The sequence below is a fragment of the Hypanus sabinus genome, chromosome 10 (genome assembly GCF_030144855.1).
Source record: "Hypanus sabinus isolate sHypSab1 chromosome 10, sHypSab1.hap1, whole genome shotgun sequence".
Lineage (NCBI taxonomy): Eukaryota > Metazoa > Chordata > Chondrichthyes > Myliobatiformes > Dasyatidae > Hypanus > Hypanus sabinus.
In genome coordinates, this window is record NC_082715.1 from 123,182,462 (window position 1) to 123,210,270 (window position 27,809).

Consider the following 27,809-nt stretch of genomic DNA (forward strand, 5'->3'; position numbering starts at 1 on the left):
TCCTCCCCCGCTCTCGCTCGAGCAGGCATAGGTGGGAACGGAGGGAGGCGGGATTGCGGCCAAGGCCTCTTGGCTCCGTGAGTCTGCACCCTCCCTTATTGCACTACCTGTCATCATGACTGCATTGTACATGGCCGGTGGTGTGAGGTGTCAACCGGTAGGCAGTGCTGGTGATCGGACGGCATAGTTGGTGGTGGTAGCCGCTTGTTGACGGCGCGGTGTTTGTTGGAGGTTGGGATGGGGAGAAGTAACCCTCCGTTGATATCGTCGTTTCTCCACCCCCATAACGTGTGGCTTTTTTATGTGTATCCCATTATTCATTCCCAACGCCTTGGCAACGGGTACAGTTTGCCCCATCAAGTGCATTCCTGCTCTTAGAGTAAAACCATGCCCCCACAGATCACTGCATCCTATTCTCTTCCATGTGCTCATGAGCTCCATGCCTATTTACCCTGAGGATAACTGACAGTAGCCTATTAACCTACCTAGCGGGCCCATCGTTGGGATTAGAGAAAATGTGTGTAGCCAGTGTGAGAACGTGCATACTCCACACAGAGGGCACCTGAGGTTGACATTGAACATTGGCTACTAGAATTGTGATAACAGCAGCCTTGCTTGCTGAATAACTTTTTTTTTATTTATGAGCTGTGGGACCTTTAACACCAAATTTGTATACAGTAAGTTTCATACACCAATAAGAAAAATAATCTGCTTTCACAAAGTCTTACGATTTTGTTCCCAAAAAGCTTTGGTTGCTAGCAATACTACCATGGACTGTACATTCTTAATTGCCCTAAACTGAGGAATCAGTTAAGCGTTAACTACAAGTTGATTCTATATTCTGGACTGGGTCAGGATGGCAGCTTTCTTTCTTGGAACCAGATGAGTTTTTAAGATGATCGGCAGTTTTATGGTGACTTGTGAAACTCTAGCAATGCTCCAGCTATTCTTAAAAATTCCGGTTTATCTAAAATTTTGAAATCCCCTTGCTGAAATTTCAATGGTTCAATATAATGTTGAAGAATATATACAGTATACAGCCTGAAATCTTGCTTTTTGCAGAGATCCACGAAACAGAGAGGAAAAAACCTGAAGAACGAATGACAAAAATGTTAGAACTACAAATACCCCCTCCCTCCCCATGCACAAGCAGCAGCAAAGCATTAATCCTCCCCCTCCCTCCCCACTTGTTCCAGCAGAGACCATCAACCCCTCTCTACCAGCCCCCAAAGCAATAGCAAGCCCCCAGAGGCTATGATCTATCTACCATCAAAAACTACTTTCCATTCTAATACATTGACATCTCAACAGGCCCTCTCTCTCACTAATGAGGGGGAGAGAGAGATATTGTTCCTGCCATAGCCAGAGGGGAGGCCAACAGGTTGCTGTTTTGATGATACAAATTTATAGTTCCTCTCGCTCGAGAATCAGCAAACTCACTCTCACCATCAAGAGAGAGAACAATTGCTTGAGTTCAAAGGCCTCTGACTGTCTCAATGTTCTGCTCCCCGACAAAGATTCGAGCTGTCCCGTGGATGAACTCAAAGTCACCCAGGTCCACAAAAGCCTCTGGTGCCAGGTTTAATCTTCTTATGCCACTGGATCAATGACCCAAAATGCTAGTCCAGTAATTTAACTACTTAGGCAGTCTCTCAGAATTAAGGATGACCTATTTCCATTCCAGTTTTGTGAATTGTGATGTGACCAGTATGGGAATCACAGACTATTTCAAACATATGTTGCCATAGAGAACAGACAGGTGGATTGTTGGATTCATGGAGTTATACAAGATGGAAGTAGGTCCTTTGTCCTCCTCTTGTTACTAATATTGGGGAGGACGTACAGGAGTCTGAAGACCCACACTCAACAATTCAGAAACAGCATCACCCTGTCGCTATCAGACTGTTCAACAATTGGTAAATGCTACCTCATTATTCCCTTTTTTTGTACTATTGATTTTTATCATTTATAGTAAATTTGTCTTCACTGTTCTGCAAGACAACACATTTCACAACATATAAATCAGTGATAATGAATCTGATTCTGAACTTATCAGTAGTGACCAAATTTCATATGTGAACTACCTCCATTTGCCTCTGTTTACTTTAATATCCCTCTGAAGCTTTACTGTCCATGTTAGAAGCCCAACCGTTGGTCGGGTAGACCTTGGATGTTGCATCCCAGCTGTCCATGTGATATGCAAGCCAGGGTAGTAGGATATGGAAAGCAAGCCGTTGTCTATATAGCAAGTTCCCCCTCTCCACTCAAGTTAATGAATCCATTGGACTGGTGGAGACCGATACAGTTTGCCACCAGTGACATCGTAGGAGTTGCCAGTCAGTGTTGAACTTAACGTAAGAATGCCTTGGGGACTCCAGCTCTGAGTTTTCCCTTAGGGTTTATGCCTGAAGCCTTCCCCATGAGTAGGCATATCCACAAGACAGTGAAAGTTTGGGATCAGAGTTTTCCTTCTGGATGAGCTGCCAACTACGACTGATGAGCCCCATCTGCTGAAACGACTGGCTTAAGGCACCAGTAACCTGCCTTTGTCCTGTCAGCAGAAATGATTCTGCTGCGATTCATCGCTAAGCCACACAGGAAGGCCGGGAGCTGGACCTGGTCCTCATTTGAGCATTGGGAGCATGAAATAGGTCGCAGGAGCTTATTCCCACTACCACTCTCGGCTATGGTACACTCAACAATTCAGGAACAGCTTCTTCCCCTGTGCCACCTGCTTTCTAATTCTAAATGGACATTGAACTGATGAACATTAACTTATTTTTTATTTTTGCACTATTTATTTAACTATATATATATATACACACACATACATATATACTTACTGTAATTCCGTTGCTTTTCTCTGTATTATCAATGTATTGCTGCTGCAAAGACAACAAATCTCATGACCTATGCCAGTGATATTAAACTTGATTCTGATTCTAAAGGAACCTCTATCTACGTACCTGTCCAATTTATATGATATCTACAAAATTAGTAATCAGGTCCCTGTAACTCCTCTATGGTAGTAACAAAAAGAGGGCCTGTCAGTGATGAATGTTGCCGCCTTAAGGCATCCCCTCTTCAAGCCATTCTCAGTGGTGGGAAGAATTGTGCGTGTGATGAAGCTGCTGAGTCTACAGCCCTGTGCAGACTAATGTGATCTTGTGCATTGCATCCTTCATACCAGGCTATGATGTAACCAGGCAGAATGTTCTCCATTGTCCAACATCTAGAAATTTGCAAAAGTCTTTGCTGACATGCCAATTCTCAAACACCTAATGAAGTAGAGCCACTGATGAGAACATTGATAAAGGTTTAAGTCTGCACTATTCATGGGACTGTTGGACCAGTTTTGCAATTGTGAAGGTTCCCTAATCTGGGTATTTGGAAGGAGCTGCTATTATTTGTTTATACCTTGCTGGGCTAGCAAATTTTTGGAAACGAGATTAAATTCACTACAACGACATTTAGTGTGATATACAATAGGTGCTTTCTGCTGTTGCTTATCATGGTTTCAGTTATATTCCATAACAATATTTTCAGTGGTTTCCCAGAGATCAGTATAGTTGCTTAATTCATTTCGCATTTAACTTTATAGCACATTCTATTACCCATCTTTCAGAGCACCCATGTGATCCCATATGTGTGATTAATCTAGGATTACAAGACAAAATGTGCTGTATTCATTTGTTTTCATATTTAGCCAAAAGCATTACATTATATTTGACGGAGCTCATAGAAAAATATTCAGCAGGCCAGGCAGCATCTGTAGAAAAAGAAGGAGGTTCAATGTTTTACCAAAAAGAACCTTTGTCAGAAGGAGGCAAAGTAAGTTTTGACTTCTAAGGTGGGTGAGAGAGGGAGAAATGGAAAAGACAAAAGTAAGACCTCTGGATGAAGTCAGAGGATGTTATAAATGTATGAGCAACTCTAAGATGGTCTAGTTCGCTCTCTGGAAAACTTGGATGATACTATATTGGAATGCGATGAAGGCTGTTAGAGAGGAAATGCAAGCAAGCATAAAAGCTGTGAAATGCAGAGTAAACTTTGCTAACGGAAAGAAAGAAACCCAACATTATAGATATTGGTGAAGAGTAGGCCATCCCTGATGAACCCAGTTGAACTTTGTATGAGATGAGTTTGTGAAGTAGTAATAAGTAACATGGGTGATATTTTTTGTAGGGGCTCCAGAAGAGGAGCTGTGTGCAGTTCTGGATGCTGAAGTACAGGAAAAATATGACTAAGCTAGAGAAGGTACAAAAAAGATTCACAAGGATGTTGCCTGAATTGGTTAGAAAGGGGAAATAGATAGGCTGGCCCTGTTTTTGCAAGATTGGAGACACTGAGAGGCAACATGATACAGGTCCATTAAATTGTGAGGAGCGTATGTGGGTTAGACAACCAGAGGCTGTTTTCCATGGTAAGGGTATCTAAAATGATAGAGATCAGCACACACAAAATGCTGGAGTAACTCATCATGTCAGACAGCGTTTATATAAGGAAATGAACAATCAACATTGCAGGCCAAGACCCTTCATCGGGACATACTGGAAAGAAGGGGGAAATATCCTTTAAATGCTAGGAGGTAGGGAGGAGAAGGAGGTTCCAGGTGATAGGTGAAACCAGCTGAGAGGGGGGATGGTGGGGTGGGGAAGGGGAATAATCTGAGAACTGGGAAGCCCAAGGGCTGATGAAGGAATCTGTTAGGAGAGGACTGTAGATCGTGGAAGGAGGTAGAGAACCAGAGGGGTGAAAATGACGGGCAGGTCATGAGGGTGGGGAAAAGTGTACTAGGGTTACAGAGCGATAAGGGAAACGGGAGTGGTTACAAAGAGTTAGGGAAATCAGTGTTGATGCTGTCAGGTTGGTGAATATCAATAAGGAATGTGACTTGTTGCTTAACCACCATGCACACACATCCTCCGTCACCACTGTTCAGGGACCTAAGCAGTACTTCCAGGTGAGGCAGCATTTCGCATACAAGTCCATCAGTTTAATTTATTGTATCCTTTGCTTCTGGTGTGGCCTCCTGTACATCAGTGAGATCCAATGCAGACTGGGCACATTGAGCACCCCCTTCACTCTGTATGCTACATCAGCCAGTATTTCCTAGTGACCAACTTTTTAAATTCTACTTCCCATTCCCATTCTGACATGTCTGCCGTAGCCTCCTCCATTGAAGCCAGACTTATTTTGGCGAAGCAATAATAAGCAAGAGAAAATCTGCAGATGCAAGATGCAAATCCAAGCAACACAAACTGCTGGAGGTACTCAGCAGGCTGGGCAGCATCTATGGAGAAGGATGCAGATGACGTTTCGGGTCGTGACTCTTCAGCAGGACTGGAGAAAAAAAATGTTTGCCAGTCCTCCCGAAACATAGACTTACTTTTTTCCCATAGGTGCCTGCCCTGCTGAGTTCCTCTAGCACTTTGTGTATGTGTTGCTTAGAGAAGCAATAGCACATATACCACCTTGGTGGTCTCCAACCTGTCGATGTGAACATTGATTTCTCTAACTTGCTATAACTATTCCTCCTGTTCCCTACCCCATTGTTTTACTTTATCCCTTCCGCTGCCCTCACGACCTGCACATCGCCTTCACTTTCACCACTCAGGTTCCTCACCTCCCTTGCTTTATTCTACAGTCTGCTGTACTCTCTTATCAGATTTTTATTTCTTCAGCCCTTTGCCTTCCATACCTATCACTTCCCAGCTTCTCACATTATTCACTACCCCACCCCCACCCTCTTGCCTTCCACCTCACTTGGATCCACCTATCAGCTGTCAGTTTCTGCTCTTCCCCATCACTCTACTGTTTCATTCCGGCTTCTTTTTCCTTCTGGTTTAAGATGGCACTGGAGAGACACAGTAATGTATTGCTGGCAGCTCTATAAAATCACATTTTTTCTGGAAAAAATCACCGCTATAACTTCCCTTTTTGGAGCTGAACTTCTGAAATGCCTGTACAACCTGGCATTTTTGCAGTGTGACCTGAAGTCTCGAAGGAGCGGGATGATTGTGGCATGGTGTGTACGGGCCCAAGAGCAAGGAACGACCAATGGTTGGCCATTGCTGGAGTGGGCTTGGAGCCAATTTGAGATGAGGCAAGGTGAGAAGAATTGGCATGGGCCGAGGCCGAGGAACAAGCCGATGTTTGACCAATTTAAGTGACAGGCCAGATTGGAAAGGTTGGATACGGGCCAAATTGAGGTTATTGAGCCTGGGCCCAAGACCATATTGAAGCAGTAGGGCCTGGGTCAAAGAACAAGGGTCAAATTCAGGTGTAGGTGATCTAAGTTCGGGGCCAGATTGAAAAGCTCAGGGTGTTGAGGCCAGAGCTGAGGGACAGGCCAGTTTTTAGCTCACTGCTCAGTGAGGTTTACTCATCTCTGCGCTGAACTGAGGCTGTGACCTGCAATTAATGGGCTTCTGGACTGGATGTGAACTCACTTTTGTGAACTTTAGTTCAGAATGACATTTGCTCATTTGTTATTATTTGTACAGTTTGTTCTTTTTTTTGGCACATTGGATGTTTGAAAGTCTTTTTTAATGGGTTCTATTGGGTTTCTTTGTTTTGTAGCTGACTGCAAGGAGACAAAATCTCAAGGTTCTATATCGTTTTCAGACTCTGATAATAAATGTACTTTGAACTTTCCAGTCCTGATGAAGGGCCTCAGTCTAAAAAATTAGCTGTTCATTTTCCTTGCTACCTGGCTGACTGAGTTGATCCAGATTTCCAGCATTCAAAGTGTTTCTTATGTCTCTAAAGTGATAGGACATAGACTTAAGTTGAATGGGAATTAGTTTAAAAGGGATCTGAGAGGTAAGCTTTTCACACAGAGTTGTTGGTATATGGAATAGCTGCCAGAAAGGTGTTGGAGGCAGGAACAGGAACAACATTAGGAGGCAGGAACAGTAACAACATTAAGAGGCATCTGAAGGGGTACTTGAATGAACAAGGCATAGTGGGACTTGGAATTACTGCAAGCCAGTGATATTAGTATAGATAAGCATAATGGTTAGTGTAGACATGCCAAAGGGCCTCTTTCTATGCTGTACAACTTTATGAATCTATAAAGGATTTTGATAAAGCTGCTGATGAATTCCTGGTAGCCACAGATGGAGCTCAAGGAATTGTGGGGAAATTACTGAGCACAGAAGATGGGGGAACAATGGTCAAATAGACAGTATACCTGGATGTGACTAAAGGTCTATGTTGGGGGTTCAACCATTGACTACTTAAACCTTTAAGATGAAAAATGGTGGTTAGTGAGGAGGATAGTATCAAGCTAGAGAAATATTGATCAACCGCTAAGTTGGGCAAAGCATTGTCAGATGAAATTTCAGCTTGAGATGTGTGAAATTTTGGAACATCAAGTAAGAATAAGACATTCAAGTCAAGACAAGGTGCTTTTTATTGTAATTTCAACCATAACTGCTGGTATAGTACATAGTAAAAACAAAACAGAGTTCCTCCAGGACCCTGGTACTACATGAAACAACACAAAACTACACTAGACTACCTGAAAAAAGCACAAAAATACATTAGACTTCAGACCTACATGGGACTACATAACGTGAACAAAACAGTGCAAGACAGAACAATAATTAGTAAACAAGACAAATAGGCACAGTAAAGGAAAAATTACAATATAATAATAAATTATGTAAATGTACAATCCACAATAAATGGTAGAGCCCTAGGGAGTATTGAGGAACAGGAGAAACTTGTAAAGGAGTCGTAAGGTCATAGAAAGGGACAACACAGATAGGATGGTAAAGAAATCATATGGGATGCTAGTGTTCGTTAGGGCATACAGTATAAGAGTAGGAAGTTAGGATTCAGCTTTGTGAAACATTAGTGAGACTACGATATGGGAAAAAAAAGTACATATCAGAAATTAGGGCTTCCTGTACTTCAATTAACAAAGCATCATGGAAAAATACAGAAAATAAATGCAATGGCTGCTGATAAATGAACTGTAAATATATATATATAGTATACAATTTTAGTCACTACATTTAGAAGGGATGTGACAGCTCTGAAATTCACCAGGATGTTGCTTGAGATGTGTCTCAATTCTGTTGAGAAACTTTTGGCTGACAGGAAACCTGATGGAGGAGTACAAATCTATGAATGGCGTAGATAGGATAGACAGTAGTAAACTTTTCCTCATAGCAGAAATATCTGTATCACCAGTCATTGATGTTACTTGTTTATTCTGAATTTAAATCTAATCCCCAGTTTTTGTAGTAGGATTTTATGTTGTATCTCTGAATCATTAATTTACATCTCTGAATTAATAGTCCAATGATACTAGTAATTGCTCTCATACACCATGGGCAATCCTTTGAAGATTATTGATTCCTAATATTACTTTATGCTGTCACTTTTAGAAAATTATAAGCAACAGCCAACCCTGCTGCCAGACTCCACCTTCAATTACCATCCACATGAAATCTGTAGGAACAAGGTCAAACCAACGAAGGAAAGGCACAAAGCTGAAGCAAGCATGTGTGCTGAAAGCTCAGAAGATACAGGGAAAGAATACTCATTTAATTTCAAAGCCCAAACATACTAGAGGACCTTGTCTGATTATTCAGCGCCAAGAAATGGCAACTTTCTTCAAATTATTTGGTATGTATTGCAGGAAAAGAGGAAGCACATGTGGGTAAAGATTCCATATGCAGCTTGATGCCTCAAATGTTACCAGAAATTAAGCAATAAGGCAGACCTTCTGGTTTGTGTGTAATTGGTAAATGGTACAAATGTACTCCAATTTTAACCTTATTTTTGTTTATTTAATTTGGGAACCTAATCCTTTAGGTTCCATTGCCGGTAAGTCCTAATCAACTGCTTGTGAAAAATATAACTTTAAATCATTGGGGAATAAAAAATGCCTCATCTGTGGCATTCTGGATAATATTTGGCTCTCTACTTGCTTTAGAGAGAGAGTAAGTGCAACGTATTCCAGCTATTAAGTAAGTATGAAAAATTGGCCTTTGAAAAGACAGTTGAGCAGAATAGGCTGGATACTCAGGAAGAATGAGAAATAATCTTGAGATATGATGTACTTGGGACCCTGACAGGGTAGGTTCTAAGAAGCTATTTCCTTTGGCTTGAGTATCTTGAATTAAGTCTCAAGATTGATATAAGAAAACATTTCTTCACACAGATGGTTGTAAATCTTTGGATTTCTTTGTTTTAGAGCTGGAGTTCCCAACCCTTTTTTATGCCAAGGACCAATACATTAAGCATGGGGTCCATGGACCCCAGGTTGGGAGTTCCTGCTTTAGAGCATAGAAATCTTTGGACTTCTTTGCATTAGAGCACTTTTGAATGTGACTGGGGAACCAGTTTAATGCAGGAAAATGCCGAATGGCCAATCAGCACAAAAAGTGGAAAGAAAATTCAGAAGCTGTGGTCAGATATGAGAAAGACCGTCTAGAGCAGTGTTTCCCAACCTTGTTTAGCCCAATGCTCCCCTAAAGCACATGCCTCCCTAAGGCACAATGTACTTTCTGGCGCCCTCATAGTGTAATAACATGTCGACCATATGCTAACAAGTGATAAATTATTCTGCTTTAAATTTTTATTTGTCTTTTAACTTGGTTTACACAGTACCTGTGCGCTGTTCAGCAGCTTTGATATCAGTATGATCCTTGAGCTTGATGGTTTTTAGCAAGAGTTGAATTATCTGGTTTAAGTTATGACAGCAAAAGCCTTAAGACCCCAAGTGTAATGATGTCCAAGTGGTTTTTGTTTTTTGTGAGCATGTGGTTCACTGCTCTGAAGCCTGTTTCAACAAGGTAGGAAGATGGAAATGTAATGAAGAGCAGGTTTGCTCTTCTCCAAAGATCTGGAAGCTTCATATGACAGTGTTGCCACATAACACAAAGCAAATATTTTTGAAAAGCATTTTTGCTTCTTCATTCTGAATTTTGATAATTTCTTCTTGCAAGCTCTCTTCCCGTTCTTCCACCTTGCAAAGAAATGGGTTAATAACCCAGTCTGAAATTTACGTATTTATCCATCATTAAAGGGGCTAAATTAACACAAACTGGGAACGCTTATTAGATGTTGATGACAGCAGCGAGCTCACATGGATGGAATGATAGTAATGGCATGCAAAGGAATGGCGAGGTGAAGATGAAGACGATCACAACAGTGAAAATTACATTAACAAGGATTCAGACTGGAATCTGAATGTTAGTCAGGATTGAACTGGTGTTTGGCAAGCTTTCTTTATTCCCCTCTAATTAGCACAATTGACCAATCACATAAGGTCTCATAATCCCCAAAGACAATTCTTGACCTCACATATGAAGCTGAGGACACTTTAAGCACCTCAAGGGGATTCCTTAGAGTTAGCAGGTTCACTGGTTGGCTCTTTTTCACCGTTTGATTCCAGCCAGTGCTGTATTATTGCACAACCTGTTTTCTGTAGGTCTGCAGAGGAAGATGAGAAGGTGTACTTGACTTATCAACTATTAAGTTGCATGAATTTGTTCCATGCTGTGAGTCAATGGGAACAGCTGGGCAGCCTGATTGCTAATTTTATACATCCCCAATGATGTCTGTGTGGTTGGTAAGGTTGGATGAGTTTGCCAAGTTTCAGTCATGTGATGATGAGTGTTCATCGCCTGCCAATCTATAGTTCTTCCTGTGTTATTAGAAGCGCCTGCTCTACTAATGGTCAGTCAGGTCTTGTGCCTCATGTTAGGGTGCCACTGGGGGAGAACAGCAGGATTGAGCCAGTGCAACAGCCTCAGAAACCACTAGATGAGAAAGAGCTAACTCTGAAAGAAGTAAGAGAAGCAGTCAAGGAGGCAAGGGCAGGTTCAGCACCCGGGCCCAATGGGATCACATATAAAGTCTACAAGAAGTGCCCAAAGCTTCTCGAGAGGATGTGGAGGCTGATGAGAGTTATCTGGAGGAAGGGCCAGATACCACCTTGCTGGCAAGTGGCTGAAGGATGTTTTGTGCCAAAAGAGGAAAACTCAACTGAGATCAAGCAGTTCAGAACCATTTCCCCCCCGTCAAAGGAAAAATCTTCTTTGCTGTTCTAGCAAGAAGACTCGATGTGTGTAATATCATACCTTCCTATCTCTAACTGTGCTACAAGTTCATCTACCTTATTTTGTATACAGTGTGCATTCAAATATAATATCTTCAGTCTATATTCAGCACACTTTTTGATTTTGAACCCTTTTACATTGCAACTCATCCCGTTGACTGCAATTTTGCTCATACATCAGCCTGCCCTTGCTAGCAGTCTCATTACACACTGCCTGTGCTTGTAAACCAACAATTCCATCCTCAGCCTTATCACTCTGGCTCCCTCTGCCTTTTGAAATGCTTTGGCTGACTTTCAGCAAATTGTATTAATCAAGCCTAAGGGAAAATCTATCCCTTTTTATTTTATCCTGACCTCTTTGTGATACATGTGCATAATACTTATCACATGTTGAATGTTGCATTTGTATAGCACATTTTCTAACCTATCTATTTTCCAAGCTACATTTTAATTGATGGAGTATTGTAACTTAGGTAAGCCAGCAGCTAATTTTATACACTGAACAATCATAAACAGCAAAATCATGTTCATTAAGGCATAAATATTGGCCAGGTGACTTAAAACTTGCAGAAGGGTCCGTGATTTAATCTTTCAACATAACAATAGTCATCCCACTGTTTCTTCATACTGTCCATTTAGAATTTTGTGCTCAGGTATCTATAATTGGACTTGGTCTTCAAATAGATCCATTATTACACTAATATTTGTCCAAGTAACTTAATGACTAGTTTAATACAAACTGGTCATTAAGTCATTTTGCTGCTCTGTAAGTAGAATTAACACGTCGGTATAAATAAGCAAAAATAACACTTATCTGCCTATCAGAATTCTTCAACCACCAAGAGTTAACATTCAGATTTTCTGTATTATGTATTGTAATTGTTTCTGGCCCTGTTAAGCAGTTAGTTGATGGGAATGGAGACTAACTGGCTTGACCAAATTTTATCCAAAATATTTTAAAATCTTTATCCTTTAATGTGTTCATTGCAATCAAATTCTGTCCACAACATTAAATTTCAGTTTTATTCTTGCTACTTCACAGATGATGACTTAATCCAAGACTTTCTGTGGATGGACTGCTGCTGTAAGGTCTCTGACAAGGTACGCAATTTACAAAACTGGCTCAAACTTTAACAATAGAAACAGTTTTTAGATCAAGCAATGAAAGATAAACTTAGGGCTGATTACAGAATATATCCATTGAATAGTTTCTCAACATGTGGATTGGCTTTCCAGGCAGAACAGCCAGAGGTGTAAATATTAGTTTCATTTTATAAGGAATTAGCTACAGAAATGGACTAATATAATGGTTACTTTAGATGAACAAAATACCCTCATTTGCATGTGTTTTGTGAAATTGTGTATCTATACAGAATTGTAATCCTTTGCCATTGGTCTCAGTAAAAAGCAAGTTGCCTCTAGGAAGATAATTTGCTTCTGCTTCAGTGCAAATTAATTCTACTAATCCTTTCACTTATTTTTTCAGTACCTTTTAGCTATGACCTTTGTATATTTCAAGAGAGCTGGTTTTGAAATAAGTGAACAAACCAGAATGAATTTCTTTGTTGCTTTGTAAGTATTGCTGCTCTAGACATTTTTGATATTTAAATGTCTGTTTATTGCAATGAAAATTTAAAGATTAATCTAATATTGAGGTTTAATTTAACATATAATAAGACACACATCACTTCAAAATGCCTGTGCTATCCCACAAATGAAAAGAGATGAATGGTTAATTTGCCTACTTTTGCATGGTTCTCTGGCAAATAATGTTACATATTGGAACGCTGATTAACAGAACTACTACTATGAATAGCATAATTTTGAACAAAGGAAGAAAATTAAAATGTTAGAAGAGAGAATATTTGGATATTTTGTATCACATTTCAGAAGCATATTTCTTCATGTTCAGTAAATTAGATTTTCATCGAGGCAAGTGTGTCAGGCATACTGTGCATAGTTGGCAAGGCTTCCTGAAGCACAGGTCTTCCCCCAATGCTGTTAGGTAAAGGGTTCTAAGATCTTACACCAATAATGAAGTTTTGAAGATCAAAAAAAAGCAACTGCAGATGCTGGAAAACAGAAAAGGCTCAAAGAATCAGACAATGTCTGAGGAGGAGAACCAGAGTTGATGTCACAGGGTCTTCAATCTGAAAAGTTAACCCCTTTTCTCTTTCAACAGATGATAAAATTTTGAAATTAGGATGGCTTGTGACTTGGAAGAAAACATATAATTATTCCCATGTGATTGATGACCTTGCGTTTCTAGTGGTAAAGTTTGAACATTTTAAAGATTTTATTCTAGAACCCTTGCCTGGCTGTTGCAGTGCATCTTGTAGATGGTCAGTACTGTAACTACAGTGTGCCAGTGATGGTGGGAGTAAGTATTTTGGGAAGTTGCAAGCTGCTCCGTCTTTAGTGTCAAGTTTCTTGATGGCTGGACTCCCATCAGCAAGTTTCTGAATATTCCATTAAATGGTGGAAATGCCAAGCCTCTGGCTTTCATGGAATCCAAAATCTCTATGGAGTAGAGAATTCCAAAGATCAGCAATGATCTGACTAAAGAAAATTCTCTAATCTCTATTCTTAAATGAAATACTGCTTCTTCTCCTTAAGAAAAATGAACCTTTTGTTATCTATGTTGTCCATTCCTTTCAGAATCTTTTCATTCATTAACATCAGATTTTCCAGTTTGTCCTCTTCGGGAAAAGAAACTTACTGCAGATACTTTCATCCTTATTCTTAAATTCCTCAGTGTGCTAATTTCTAACCATCTCTGTAATATTCTTCAACCTGTAGCCCTCCAAGATATTTGTGTTTTTCCATTTCAGATCTCTTGTCTGACTTTCCTTACATTTCTAAATTCACTGGTCTCATTTTCATTTTCAACTGCTTTCTGCCCTTTCTCATGTAACTCATTGTCAGGATATTATTTTGAATCTCCAGTGAAATAAACAAAAATACCTTACTAAGTTAAAGAAACTGTCTAAAGGCAAGATTTTGGGGTTTCTTTTTTGAATTACTGCTTCATGTTCTATGGAAAATAATTGATGTGTCATTCTCCAATGTTTAATCACATTGTGAATTCGTATTTTCTTATGAGCAGTATATAATTAGGTTAAGTTTTATAATTCTTTTAACACTAAAGCTCTGTCACTTTTCCAGAATCAATTAAATGAAAGTAAATTTAACATTTACATAGTACTATTGATATAAATGTATTAATGGGTTGAAAACATTTTTAACTTCTTTTAGGTGTTACTTTGAATGTACGCACTGGAATAAGTAATATGGTGTATGCCCCTCCAGCTTCCTCTTGTCTTCAGCATTTATCAATATGTTCTTAGACTCTTTTCCCCCACGTACCTCTGCTTAACCCTTAAGTGGATCAATTCTATTGGTGTCATCAATTTGGATATAGTTTTAACATTTTCCAGTGCACTTTTTAAATGAGGAATCATTTTGTATCTACTTGTGTCATGCATCATTGGTAGCCCTGAAGACAGATAAACCCAAAAATCTACAGATAATGATCCGAAGCTGTTAGTTTAGGATCCTGGCTAACACATCATCTCACTTTTTAAAAATCTATTTATTTATTTATTTATTTATGTATGTATGTATGTATGTATGTATTCATTCATTCGTTCATTCATTTGTTCCTTTATTTATTTAGTGATACAGCACAGAGTAGGCCCATCGAGCCATAGCACCCCAGCAGCCCCTGACAAACTGGACTAACTTTAACCAAATCATGGGACAATTTACAATGGCTAATTAACCTACCCAGTATGTCTTTGGACTGTGGGAGGCAACCGGAGGACCCAAAGAAAACCCACACATTCCGTGGGGAGGATGCACTGAATGGTGCTTGAACTGAACTCTGGAACGCCCTTGAGCTGTAATACCATTAACAAAAGACATAAATAACAATTGCAAACAATAGCTTAAAATCACAATAACACCATGAAAGAAAATAAAAGTATTGTATGAATGCAACTGAGATAAGAGTTACTGTTTATAGACAGAGAGAACTAGAGGTTACAGATACATAGTTCTCTGAAGGTGATGACACGGATAAACAGGGAAGTGAAGGAGACATTTGTCCCACTTGCTTTCATCAGACGGCATTGAGCACAAGAGTTGGGATATCATTTTATAACTGTACAAGTCATTGGTGAGACTGTATTTGGAGTATTGTACGCTGTGTGCACCAGCTATAGGAAGGATGAAAAGCGTGCAGAAAAGAGGGCTTGAAGTATAAGGAGAGGCTGAATAGGCTAGGACTTTTTTCCCCATAAAAGAATGATCTTTTATAAAATTATGAGGGGCGTAGATAAGATGAATGGTTAGTCTTTTTCTCAGGGTAGTGCAGTCTTGAACTGAAAAGCATTAGTGTGACGGAGAGCACTCAGTAAACATACTCCTTATACGCAGATTTTAATACACACACACACACACACACACAAATATTGCCTTGTCATTCTGCTGTTGTTGTGCTGAGTGGCCACACTTCATTGTCACCCCACACTTCATTGTGGGGTGCATCATATTCTAATTAATTTGTAGTCTTAAGTTAACTTTGTTGGTAATTAAAGATGGTATGTCCTAGTGCCGAATAAAAAGGAGCTCTTCGCCCGCAGTGAGGAAGAGATAGGGGCTGCCAGGAGTTCACACTGAAAAGAGATCTGATGGGCAATTTTTCCACACAGATGATGGTGGCATATTGAATGAGCTGCCAAAGAAAGCTGCGGAGGCGAGTGATGCACTATCAATAACTCCAAAAGACTGGAAGTAGAGTAAACACTGAAAGGCTTTTATTAGCAGTAAAATGGACCACGTCCATGCTGGATGACTGCCTTGGACTGTGGGAGGAGCAGTGACACAATCACCTTTATCCAGGGGTCTGTGGGAGGAGCCACAGGAGCCGTCAGCAGAGGGACATGTCCAGGCAGGTATACATGGTTTACCACAGCAGATACAATTGTAACATTTAAAAACCATTTAGAGAGCTACATAGATAGGGTTCAGAGACAGGGTAAATAAGACACGCTCAGATAGATGACTTAGTTGGCATAGACAATTTTGACCAAAAGGCCTGTTTCCATCCTATACAATAATGACAGCTGAAGGCAAAGGTCGAGCAGAGAAGAACCAAAAGAACAAATGGTGGATGGAAGAAGTGCAGGAGGCCCACTAAATCAGCCACAGCAATGTCTTGCATGGGTTTTTCGATGCTGCAAAAGCAAGGTAGTACGTACCATAAAACACAAGGCCATTACCCATTACTAGCCAGGAATTGGAATGAGTTCATCAGAGAACTCATTTAACACCCACAAGAAGGAACAAATCTGACCTTTAAAATTACAGAATTAGGTGCAAAGTGGACTTAAAATGTAGGAGAAATGCAAAGAACCTTGTTTCTACAAAGGTATGTGAAGTGACAGCAGAACACTTGAAATAAAATTCTTGAATAAATGTAAATTGAAACAGAATGAGAAGAATTCATCACCAAAGGTGAAGAAAAGGTTCCAACTCTTATTTTGGAAATTTTGAATGCGATATAATTGAGGAAGGTACATGGAAAATGACAGCATTTCCTTAATGGTGAACATATCTGCTTTATATTTTACTTGCAGAAACTCTTCTGGCATGATTAACTTATTATTTAATTATTTATGGTTTTATATTGCTATATTTCTTCAATATTCTGGGTTGGTGCAGCTGTAACGAAACCCGATTTCCCTCAGGATCAATAAAGTATGTCTGTCTGTCTTTGATTTCATTATCCATTCCTTAACATACAATGTTTTAAAAATGTCTTTGAGGTGAAAGTTATTTTAAAATAATATTTTAGTGACCATTACATCTATACCATGTTGTGATAGTAATTTTGACTGTGGAAAAGATTACACACAATCTGTTCTGCGCTTCCACTGATGGGGAGAGCGTAGCAAACAACTGAAACACAACCAATAGCGGGGGAGTAAATATATACACATGAAAAATATTTGAAAATGTTTCTACCCTGTTTATTAGATATTTAGCCAATACTGTGGAAGAGGATGAAGAAGAATACAAGTATGAAATCTTTCCATGGGCTCTTGGAAAGAAGTGGAAGAAATTATTCCCAGATTTTTTAAAGCAGAGAGATCAACTTTGGGCAAAAATCAATTACAGGGCAGCTGTAAGCAAACGGTGCTGTGAAGAGGTAAGGGAAGCTATACAGTATATAACAGCAGTATCACTTGAATATAAATATTGCCCTTCAGAATAGACATATAATCAGACCTAATTTGCTATTCTTTCTGCTGATGGTTTCCGCACACAATGTCTTTCATCTCAAATGGCCCAGAAACACTTAGAATATTTAGTCTCCTCTGTCATTTTGTTGGTACAAGGTTAATCTCCAAACTCCATTTGTCCAACCTGATTACATATTATATAAAGCACCTGTTGATCAAAAACCTAGCAGTGTTGAATTTTCATTCATCAACTGACAACTCTGAAGGAGTTACAACTTCATCTGAAGCATTAATATCACCTCTGAATTGCCTAACTGATTTTCAGGAAATGTCCCTTTAGACTCCAATCAGAAAATAATTCTCCCTACTCTATAAAATGTATTAATTACCTGGAGCAATTTAATTTTATTCCTCCGAAACCTTCAGAATTCTTAAGGAATTACAAGCAAAGTCAATGAAAACTTCATAATTTAATAGTTACCACAGCTATATTGTTTAGTTAAGAAACTGGTTATACTTTCTTTTCTCAAATTAGTTAGACATTATATACATTTACCAGCTATATTGGAAAAGTATAGCTTGAATATTCAGTGGTGAGATACCACTTTTCTCTTAAGTTACCTGATGTTCAGAGTATGATGCTCTAAAGTCAAAAGTCTAGAGGAAAAATTGATAGACAGGCAAAAAAGAACTCAACTTACAAATTGTACATTGCATAAGTGGTGCTAAACAACTCTGTGTGGGCTGTGCCTATGCATTTCATCCAGAGTGGCTAGGAAATGATAGATTTTCTCTGTGTTGGTTTGCAGTTAAGTACAAAGCAACTTCTAGGATTGCATATGAATATCATATTAACCTTCATTATATCCCAAGCAGTGTATCTCAACTGCAACTGCTCCCAGATGCAGTGCTGGATACAGGAGTGGGAACTCCGCTTCCCTAACATTAGATTAAACATCATGGCATCAAAAACAGACACTTGCCTCACCTAAATGAAGTTTAGAAATCTAGCTCATTGTTACCTCTGATTTGAATATACTGATGTCTTTTCTAACAGATTCCCATATTGTAGGTGTAGACAAGAATCTCTACTACAATCTATTAGTTTGTGTTTTCCTAACTGAAGCCCATGCTATTCCTTTGTATCTGACATCAGTGTTCCACTGCAATATTAAAAAAGTGCTTGCTCCTTCACTGAGAAGTTACAGTAAAACTTTGATTAACTACGTTGAGCTATTTAGTAATTTGATGTTGTAGCATCTGGTTGACCAAGTGATATTTGTTGTGCTCCTGTTAACACACTGGGGGTTAATTCCCATGCCTGCTTGAAAAGTACCAGGTTCACCAGAAAGTTTTATTATCCTACTGCATAACAACTAATAAAAGGGAATTCAAAGTGTTTTGGAGCATCAGTGGAGTAATATTTCAATATTTTGGAAATTAACCAGACTGGTACCATTGAAGTCTGAGTGTCAGGATTAATGGAGTTTTACTGCTCGTGTCTTTGTACAATTGCACACAGAACATGGATAGAAGTTCTATCCGTATATTATGTTCTATCACAATAGATCAATGGAACAGTACAGCACATAGAACAGCCTCTTCGATCCATGATGCCTCTGCTGACCATGATTAAGTTGTACATCTGCCTGCAGATGGTCTTGCCTGTTCATTTATCTGCTTAAATGCCTCTTTTTCAATGTTTCAATACTTTACTTTTTCAATCTTTTTATTAATTTCTACATAGAAGAATACAGAGTAGAAGATATATAAGTCAAGAAAAAATACCAAATGCGCTATATATGAATCATACTTGCAATCTCATTACCCTATATTCATGTAAATTAAATTAAATTGTAATATTGCAATGTGATAATTTTATTATACAAAAAAAGAATCTAAGCCTGATACCAAGATCGAAGCTGTTTGGTAAAGAAAGAAAAAAGGGAAAAAAATCTTTATCATATAGTGAAATATGTTATTAGCTAACATCTGTACTTTAACAGCAAATCAAAAATTTTGAAAATAGTTCAAAAATGGTCCCCACAATGTTTGAAAGTCTTGGCTAGATTCAGAAATTGAACAACGGATCTTCTGTAAATTTAAGCATGAATTAAATGCCTCTTAAACATTGCTACCATATTGGCTTCCACTGCTTCCTCTAGCAGTGTTTTACAGTCACTTAACACTTACTGTGTAAAAAAAAGTCTCATAAATCTCCTTTAAATGTTCCCTTCTCACTTTAAAGCTGCACCCTCTAGTATTTGGCATTTCCACATGGGGGGGGGGGGAGCCCAAGCGATCACCCTCTCATAATTTTATATTCTTTTATCAGCTCACACTTCAGCCTTCAGCACACCAGAGAAAACAATCAAAGTTCGTCCAAGCCCTCTGCATAGCTATTACTTTATAATATATGCAGTATCCTGATAAACATCTGTATCATCTCCAAAGCTTCCATTATTACTCTTGTGATGTGCTGGCCAGAACTGCAGATAATACTCCAAATGTGATCTAAGCAAAGTCTTATACACCCAAAAAAAGCTACATGTGCAAAAAGGATATTATATTTCTGTGTTATCTCAATTAATTATTTTTAATTAGTTTGACACCAGTTACTTCATCTCAGATATCAGTGAGGTGTAATCTGTTGGTATGCCTGTGGTTAACACTGGCTAGAAATGGATAAATTGTTCAAACAGTGTCAAAATATTTCTAGGTTCATCTGAATTGCCTCTGTTTCTTCTTACAAAGACATGAGATTACTAAAATGGATTATGTTTGGGGTTTGAATCCATAACATTTCATTTCAAGATGAATTGGTACTTATTGACCCAGTTGACAAATCAAAAGAAAGAAAACAAGACAATTAAGCAACACACACACACAAAATGCTGGTGGAACACAGCAGGCCAGGCAGCATCCATAGGAAGAAGCGCAGTCAATGTTTCGGATCGAGACCCTTTATCAGGACTAACTGAAAGAAGAGATAGTAAGAGATTTGAAAGTGGGAGGAGAAGGGGGAAATCCAAAATGATAGAAGACAGGAGAGGAAGGGATAGAGCTAAGAGCTGAAAAGTTGATTGGCAAAAGGGATACGGAGCTGGAGAAGGGAAAGGATCATGGGATGGGAGGCCTAGGGAGAAAGAAAGGGGGAGGGGAACACCAGAGGAAGATGGAGAGCAGACAAGGAGTGATTGTAAGAGGGAGAGAGAGAAATGAGAAAAAAGGGAAATAAATAAATGAGGGATGGGATAAGGAGGGGAGGGGGGCATTAACGTAAGTTAGAGAAATCAATGTCCATGCCATCAGGTTGGAGGCTGCCCAGATGGAATATAAGGTGTTGTTCCTGCAATCTGAGTGTGGCTTCATCTTGACAGTAGAGGAGGCCATGGATTGACATCTCACAATGGGAATGGAACGTGGAATTAAAATTATGGCCACTGGGAGATCTTGCTTTCTCTGGCAGACAGAGCATAGGTGTTCAGCAAAACAATCTCCCAGTCTGCGTCTGGTCTCACCAATAGGCTGCACCAGGAGCACCAGATGCAGTATATCACACCAGCTGATTCACAGGTGAAGTGTCGCCTCAAATTAAGAAAATGTTTGTCTATTCCTTTGATCTTTTCCCTTTATTTATTGTTGGATTAAGCAATAATAATGAGAACCAGGTGTACTGAAGATTCCTAGGAGTATAGTATTTTTATGTGATTTAGAGATTACTATTTATATGCAGTGATTTTATCAGATGGCTAGGAGTTTGCAGCAATAGTTGCCTCCTATTGCCAGGTGCATTTTTCAGAATCTTACAGTTATCAGAACCAATAATAAATCTAATATACATTATAGAAAAATAGGAGTAATTCTAGATTTGTATATTTCTGGGCCACCATCATATCTGTCACACAATTTTATTATTACAGGTAATGGCAATTGCTCCGTCTCATTATATCTGGCAACGAATAAGGCCATTACATCATAGTGGTGCCATCAGAAGATACACACAAAATGAAGTCAAAATACCTCGGGGTCCAAGTTGTACACCCATTTATTGTTCACTCTGCACCCAGAAAGACGATTATCTCAGCATGCATATATCATCATCTTCCTCTTGTGAAAGTCTAATTATAAGGAAGAAAGATTTTCATCAGAGCAATCCTAAGCAACAACCAGATAATCTGAAGTCTGCTATTTGCTATACAACAATGGGTAAGAATCCTATAACATGTCAAACTTAAAGTACATATGGTGGTGGAATCATGGGAACAATATAGTGCAAAATGAATTATGGAGCCTTTAACACTTGGCATTTAGCAGCATAAAAACAATTGTATAATGCTGGTAATTTACTCAAATATACCAAGGCCCTTCAGAGGGGTATCAGATCCAGATAGGTAGAACAGAGTACCAAAAGCTTGACCAAGAGCAGAATTTGTCTTACCAAGATACTTGGTAATTATGAACTTAGCCTTGATAACCAAATTTATTCTCCAAATGTGTAATTAAAATCAGTAATTCATAAGAAACCGGAATTGGAGTGCTGGTACAATTTACAGAGATGGATAGGTGTAAGACCATGGAGTAGTGATTAAAATTTAAGTTAAGCCACCAGCTATATTATTTTATTGTATGAAGGTACAGGATAGTAGGTGGATGGGACTTAGAAAGTTAGGATATGGACAGCAAAGCTTTGAGACTCCAGAAAATGGAAGATGGGAAACTATCCATGAGAAAGCTGGAGTGCTTGAATGTAGATTAACAGATGCACAATTAAGATTTCACTGCTGAAAAGCTGGGTTAGCTACTTTATAGCACTGTACTGTAAAGGTCACAGTACTCTCTCTTTCAATTGCAATGTATAATTTTGTTTTGAATGACCTCTCTAAAAAATATATTCTACTTTCGTATGTTTGGGGACCAAAGTTTATGCTGATTTATTATCAATACTTTAGTGTTTTTATGTATTATATTTATTTTATTTATCCATCCAGATCTTTACATATTTCATTTAATATTGTTGCTGTCCTGATTAAGACACAATCTAATCTCGTCTCATCCCTGGAAACATAACAGTAATTCAACATTAAGTTTAACTTGGCTCCAATATCCAAAATAAATGTGTAAGGTACATTGGCTAGGCTTATCTATGTCCTGTACAAATGCATTTTTTTTTACTTGAAACCCATTTTTTTCTAAAATAGGAGCATTTCTATTGATAGTTTATGGATGAGCTTGCTCGTTTATGTCGCTCCGTGATGGGTGTCACAATTGAGGCAGCATAATGGCAAAGCTAGTAGAGCTGCTGCCTTGCGGTTTCAATAGACCACTTCAATCCTGACCTGGGATTCTGTCTGTGAGCACGTACACATGTTCCCCATAATCATGTTGATTTTCCATCAGGTGCTATGATTTCCTCCCACATCCTGAAGATATGCAGATTGTTAAGTTAATTGGCCACTGCAAAGTGCCTAATGATAGAATCTTAGGGGAGTTATTAGAGAAACAGAAAATAATATTGTAAGTGGATGCTCTTTGGTTCTAGGAACTTGGGAGGGGTTGTAAGTGGCCCATTTCTGTTTAGTGTCACACTATAACTTTTTAACAAGGGAATATGCCTTCTATTATTTGAAATATACAGAGTGCAAGGGGAATTCTATGTTCATCAGCAACCCACAAAATGATAGCATAATTGGGGTGGCCCTGGCACCATTGATATACGTTTGTGAAAATTTTCATCAGGTTTTCAACAAATGTATTTATCAATGTTAAAAGTGATTCTATATTAGTAATCACATGGCTGTTATATGTAAATGTATAACTAAAACATGTACTTGTAAGAAAAAATCATAACTAGCAGAAATGGATGCTGCTGTGCAGTATTCACACTTTTTCAAAAGTTGTGTGAGGAGTACTGATTGTAGAATTCTGACTGACAGCAAAAGCAGAAATTACAAAACATAACAAGTCATCCAGTTCTGATGAAAGGTGATTGACCTGAAATGTTAACTTTATCTCTTCACAAATGCTGCCTGACCTGTCAAATATTTTCAGCATTTTTAATTTTTATTTTAGATTTCCAGCACCTTGAAATATTTGATTTTATTTTACTATTTTCTGACAAGTTTAATTCTTTATCCTTATGATTTGGTTCAAAGCTGATGTCACTTAAGATTTTCTTTAATGCAATTGAAATCCTTTTGTCATTCTGTAATGAGGGAGACTCAGAATCAGATTTATTATCACTGATTTTAATGGTGAGAAATTTGTTGTTTTGCAGTAGCGGTAGAACGTAAAGACAGAAAATTACTCTAAATTATAAGCCTTTATGCTGTTCATCCATCAAGGGGGATGGGGAGAACATGGAAATGGTGTTAATGAGAAGGATTGAATGGCAAAGTGGGCCTGTGGTCCCTTTTCTGCTCCTGTTTCTTGTGCTGTTAAATGAGCAATCACATTGTTCAACAAAGATTTTGCTTCCTGACTACATTTGGGTGTACATTGTGGATTTTGGGCTCTGATCATGAAAATCAGCATGAAGTTTTCCTATGACGCACCATTTTTTGTAATCACCTTTGTTATTTCAATTCATAATTCATGTTAATTAAAATGTTGTCCATAATGTAATAATGTAAGCTGAAAAGTTTTCTAGCTTGTCCATAGTAGAGAAGTGACAGGTTGAGCTTAATACAGCCAAAGAAGCAGTGTTGCATTTTAAATAGTTAATGGCAGAGTGATCTTATGGTCCGAGTCCAAACCTCGCTGAAAATGGCAATGTAAGTAGTGAAAAAGAAGACATGCCTTCATTGGTCAAAGAACTAAGTGTGAGGGGCAAGAAATCATGTTGCAGTTGTACAAAACTTTAGTTAAGCTGCATTTCAGCAAGAATATGGAAGCTTTGGAAAGGGCATAGAAGAGGTTTATTAGTATACTGCCCGGATCAGACGGGTCTTAGCTCCAAGGACATGTTGGACAAACTCTGGATTGTTTTCTCTAGAGCAGGGGTTCCCAACCTGGGATCCATGGCATAATAAAAGTTGGGAACCCCTGCTCTAGAGCATTAGTGGTTGAGGGGAGACCTGATAGAACTCCATAAAATCTGATGCAGACAGAATCTTTTTTCTCCAGAAATGTCAAACACTAAAGGCCAGGGCTTTACAATGAAAGGGGAAACATTTGTTTTTATACTGAGTGATCGGTGCTTGGAATAGTAATGGTAGGTAGTAAAGGAATACAATAGTAGCAGTCAGGAGGCTTTTGGGTATCATGCTCAGCACCAAAGAGCCTGTACAGATACAGTATTGTTCTATTATTGCTTAGCATATCAGTTAGTCAGACTTGATATAGCAAAAAAAATCTTTAATCCTGTAACAGCGAAATCCGTTGTCCTACCAGTACAAATATTATTACCAAGACTTGTTTCATTTACATCAAATATTGAAATGTACAGTTGAAAATATGTACGTGGGCAATAAAGGTGACTGGAGGCAAAAAGAATGATATTTATTGTCATAAATGGGTATTCACAATGAATTTCACATCTGAAGGCTGCTTGTTTAGTGAAGGGTTAAATCATTGTCAAAGCTGGACCCTTTTCTCTTTGTTATAATAAGCAAATGAATTATTACATTACATGGACCATAACAAGCAGAGTCTTGAATTATATTGTGTAATTTTATCAACTATCCCCATCTGTAGCCCACATAATGTTGTGTTTATGATTTGCCAATTATCTGTTTGGTTCAGTCCCCATGCATCTTGTCAGTTCATTCTTTTGTGATTTGTTTTGTATAATATATGCACAACTATATTTTCAACATTTTCCCCCTCTTTTAGACAATCAAACCAAACAAAATGGGGGAAGAAATTACAACCCTGGTGTATATGACCCATCCATGGACTGGTTTAATGGAAATGAGGAGTAAGGTTGCATTGCAAATAATGTTGGATTCATGTCACAGTAATATGCAGAAGAGAGGATGGATATCCTACTTTTAACATCATCAGATTCCTTCTATTGCAAACATACCGGAAATGAAAAAGTGAAGAACTGACACTTCCCTGTTAATAACCATCATCAAAGGGATCATTTCTTTACAAGCTCACACTGAATTGCATCACTGATGTTATTTTACAGTGTGAATATATTAACATACTCTGCTGATATAAATTAAGATATGACCCTGTATGAAATTCTTAAAGAAATGAAATGTGCTTTACAAACATTTTTCATGACTATCATTGCAGATGTGGTTAAAATATTCTAGTGCTGCACAGTGATTATTAGATTGAAACAGGTAGGTTTGATTTGGTCTCATACTAATCAAATTTACATTTTTCCTTTTTGTTCAATGGTTACTATTTAAAGTAATTTACTACCTGTCCACCAGCAAACATGTTTCTTTTTGTGGACATGAATTTATTCTAGGAATCCTATGTTTAAGTAATTTTCTATCTTGCCCTTCCTGCCTGTAAAATATTTGTAAAAACACAATATAAGCAAGAGAAAATACCAAAAAAAATATAATTTTATGTACAGATTAGAACTTTACAATATATCCAGCAAATTCAGATGTTTTTAAACTCTTCATTCCATGGGTCCTGGTTTCACTGAAGGGCAGGTTTAAGTTTCCTCAGCTTGACAAGGAAAGCTATTTTAGGAGAAAACATAGAAAACTGAGAATTGCTTATTACAAATATAACAACTTTATGCATAATGATAGAATATAGAACTGGGTGTTATCCAACAAGTCAGGGTACAGATACTTATCATCAGGCCTTGTGTTGCTTTTTGCTGTTAGACTGTTTTCTGATTTTTAATGCCTTTAATACCTCCCTCTTTTAAGCCCTCAAAATTTATCATTCCCTAGATTAAAATATCACTTTATCTTACTCTGAAAGCCTGCAAGAAAATGAATCTCAAGAGAGTATATGGTGATATTTACATACTTCGATTTAAAAAAAAATAAGGTCCAGCTGCAGTAAACCTGAAACAAAAATAACTGCTGGAAACAGAACATATATGGAGGAAAAACAGTGAACATTGTCTGAACAGTGTAACCCTACCTGATTAATGAATCATTTGCTCACTATTCTATAATACTAATACCTACTCAGCAAGGAGAATGTTGCTGGAAGCTGACAACCCCACCCACTCTCCAACAGTGTTGAGTTTTTCCTGCTTTTCCTCATCCATCACTAGCTCTTCAATAGGACTGTAGCCGACTCAATTACTACGTAAATGCACTAGTAGGCAAGGGTTCTTGCCACCCTCTTATGACCAATCACGAACAGGCAAAAAAGCTTGGCTTTGTGATGCTCATATCCTGTAATTTAATTTAAAAATGCTGAACTGTGCAATAAAATTGAAGGAGCCATGCAAATATTAGAACTTGTTTCCCATAGTTTGTAGATTGATTAAGAAAAAAGACACAACTTGTAACTTAGTTAGCACCCTGCTCACTTTGTGTTTGTTCCAGTGTTTCTTTTGAACCAACGGGCAGAAGTGCAATCACTGTTCTAGTAGTAAAGTTGTAAACTGCAAATTTCCATAAATACCATCTGAACAAATGACCAGAGAGCCTGCTTTAATGCTGGAGGCTGGAGGAGGATTGGTCACGTGCACCAAATATATGATATCAAGTTGAGAACAAAATATATTCAGGAAATAAAACAATGAATTGTTGCTCTCTGTGAGGCTGAGGGTGGGGGCCGTAAGAAGGATGAGCTACTGAACTGGTTCAGGGAGTCATTCGGGGGGGGGGGGGATGCAGAATTGTTATAATTGGGGATAGTATAGTCAGGGGTATATACACACTACTCTTTCACAAGCATCAAAGGCTGTGCCATCTGTCTGGTGCCCGGGCTTGGGACAGCTCAACTGACATGCAAAGGAATTTGGAGTGGTAAGAGAAAGATCCAGTTGTCATGGTCCTTGTGGACATAGTTAAAACAAGGAAAGTGCTTCTGCTGACAGAATTTGAGCAGCTAAGGACTAAGTTAAAATGCAGAACAAAAAGGTAACAATCTCTGGATTGTTACCTGAGCCACATGCAAATTGGCACAGGATTAATAAAATTAGAGAACTAAATGTATGGCTCAAAGACTGGCGTGGGAGAAGTGGGTTTGAAATCATGGGACAATGGCACTGGTATTGTGGAAGAATGGAGCTGTTCCAATGGGACAGGCTTCTCCCAAAGCATGTTGGAAGTAGGGCACTGGAAAACTATATAACGAGGGCTGTGGATAGGGATTTAAACTAAATAGTAGGGGATTGAGTTCAACAGTTTAGAAAAGTAAGGATAAAGTAAAAGGGAGGGAAAGTGCAGGAGATGTTACAGAAGTCTCCACAATAAAAAAAAAGGACAAAGTTTAGGAAAGGATAAGAAATTAACTTCCAGTAACATGGAGACAAAATTGAAAAGGGTAATGAATACAGGACTAAAGGTGTTAAATTTGAATACATGCAGTGTATGGAATAAAGTAGA

General features: G+C 38.5%; 2 protein-coding genes across 5 annotated transcripts in view; one reads left to right on the top strand and one right to left on the bottom strand.

Annotated features, from left to right (window-relative positions):
• spdya (speedy/RINGO cell cycle regulator family member A) lies at window positions 1-25,912 on the top strand. 3 transcript variants are annotated; one of them, XM_059982832.1, is made up of 8 exons: window positions 23-157; window positions 1,685-1,916; window positions 8,400-8,640; window positions 12,123-12,181; window positions 12,567-12,652; window positions 17,120-17,291; window positions 21,249-21,534; window positions 25,159-25,912. In XM_059982832.1, exons 3-8 carry the CDS (start codon window positions 8,457-8,459, stop codon window positions 25,245-25,247), a joined length of 876 nt encoding a protein of 291 aa, XP_059838815.1. In that variant the 5' UTR covers window positions 23-157; window positions 1,685-1,916; window positions 8,400-8,456; the 3' UTR covers window positions 25,248-25,912. The 3 variants fall into 3 exon arrangements, with proteins under 3 accessions (XP_059838814.1, XP_059838815.1, XP_059838817.1); XM_059982834.1 differs by having other exon boundaries at window positions 27-157; window positions 1,749-1,916; XM_059982831.1 differs by lacking the exon at window positions 1,685-1,916 and having other exon boundaries at window positions 1-157.
• trmt61b (tRNA methyltransferase 61B) overlaps window positions 24,804-27,809 on the bottom strand; it is a 26,672-nt gene continuing 23,666 nt past the window's right edge. For both annotated transcript variants that reach the window (XM_059982829.1, XM_059982830.1), the window contains exon 7: window positions 24,804-25,973. In XM_059982829.1, the coding sequence (XP_059838812.1) occupies window positions 25,930-25,973 (44 nt within the window). In that variant the 3' untranslated portion in view covers window positions 24,804-25,929. The remainder of the gene's footprint in view (window positions 25,974-27,809) is intronic.

Bases quoted from the DNA above. Each gene is read 5' to 3' on its own strand.
- spdya (XM_059982831.1), top strand. From the start codon at position 116: ATGACTGCATTGTACATGGCCGGTGGTGTGAGGTGTCAACCG. The intron at 8,641-12,122 runs GTATGTATTGCA...GCTACTTCACAG, and splicing joins AACTTTCTTCAAATTATTTG to ATGATGACTTAATCCAAGAC. The intron at 12,653-17,119 runs GTAAGTATTGCT...CCTGTTTATTAG, and splicing joins ATGAATTTCTTTGTTGCTTT to ATATTTAGCCAATACTGTGG.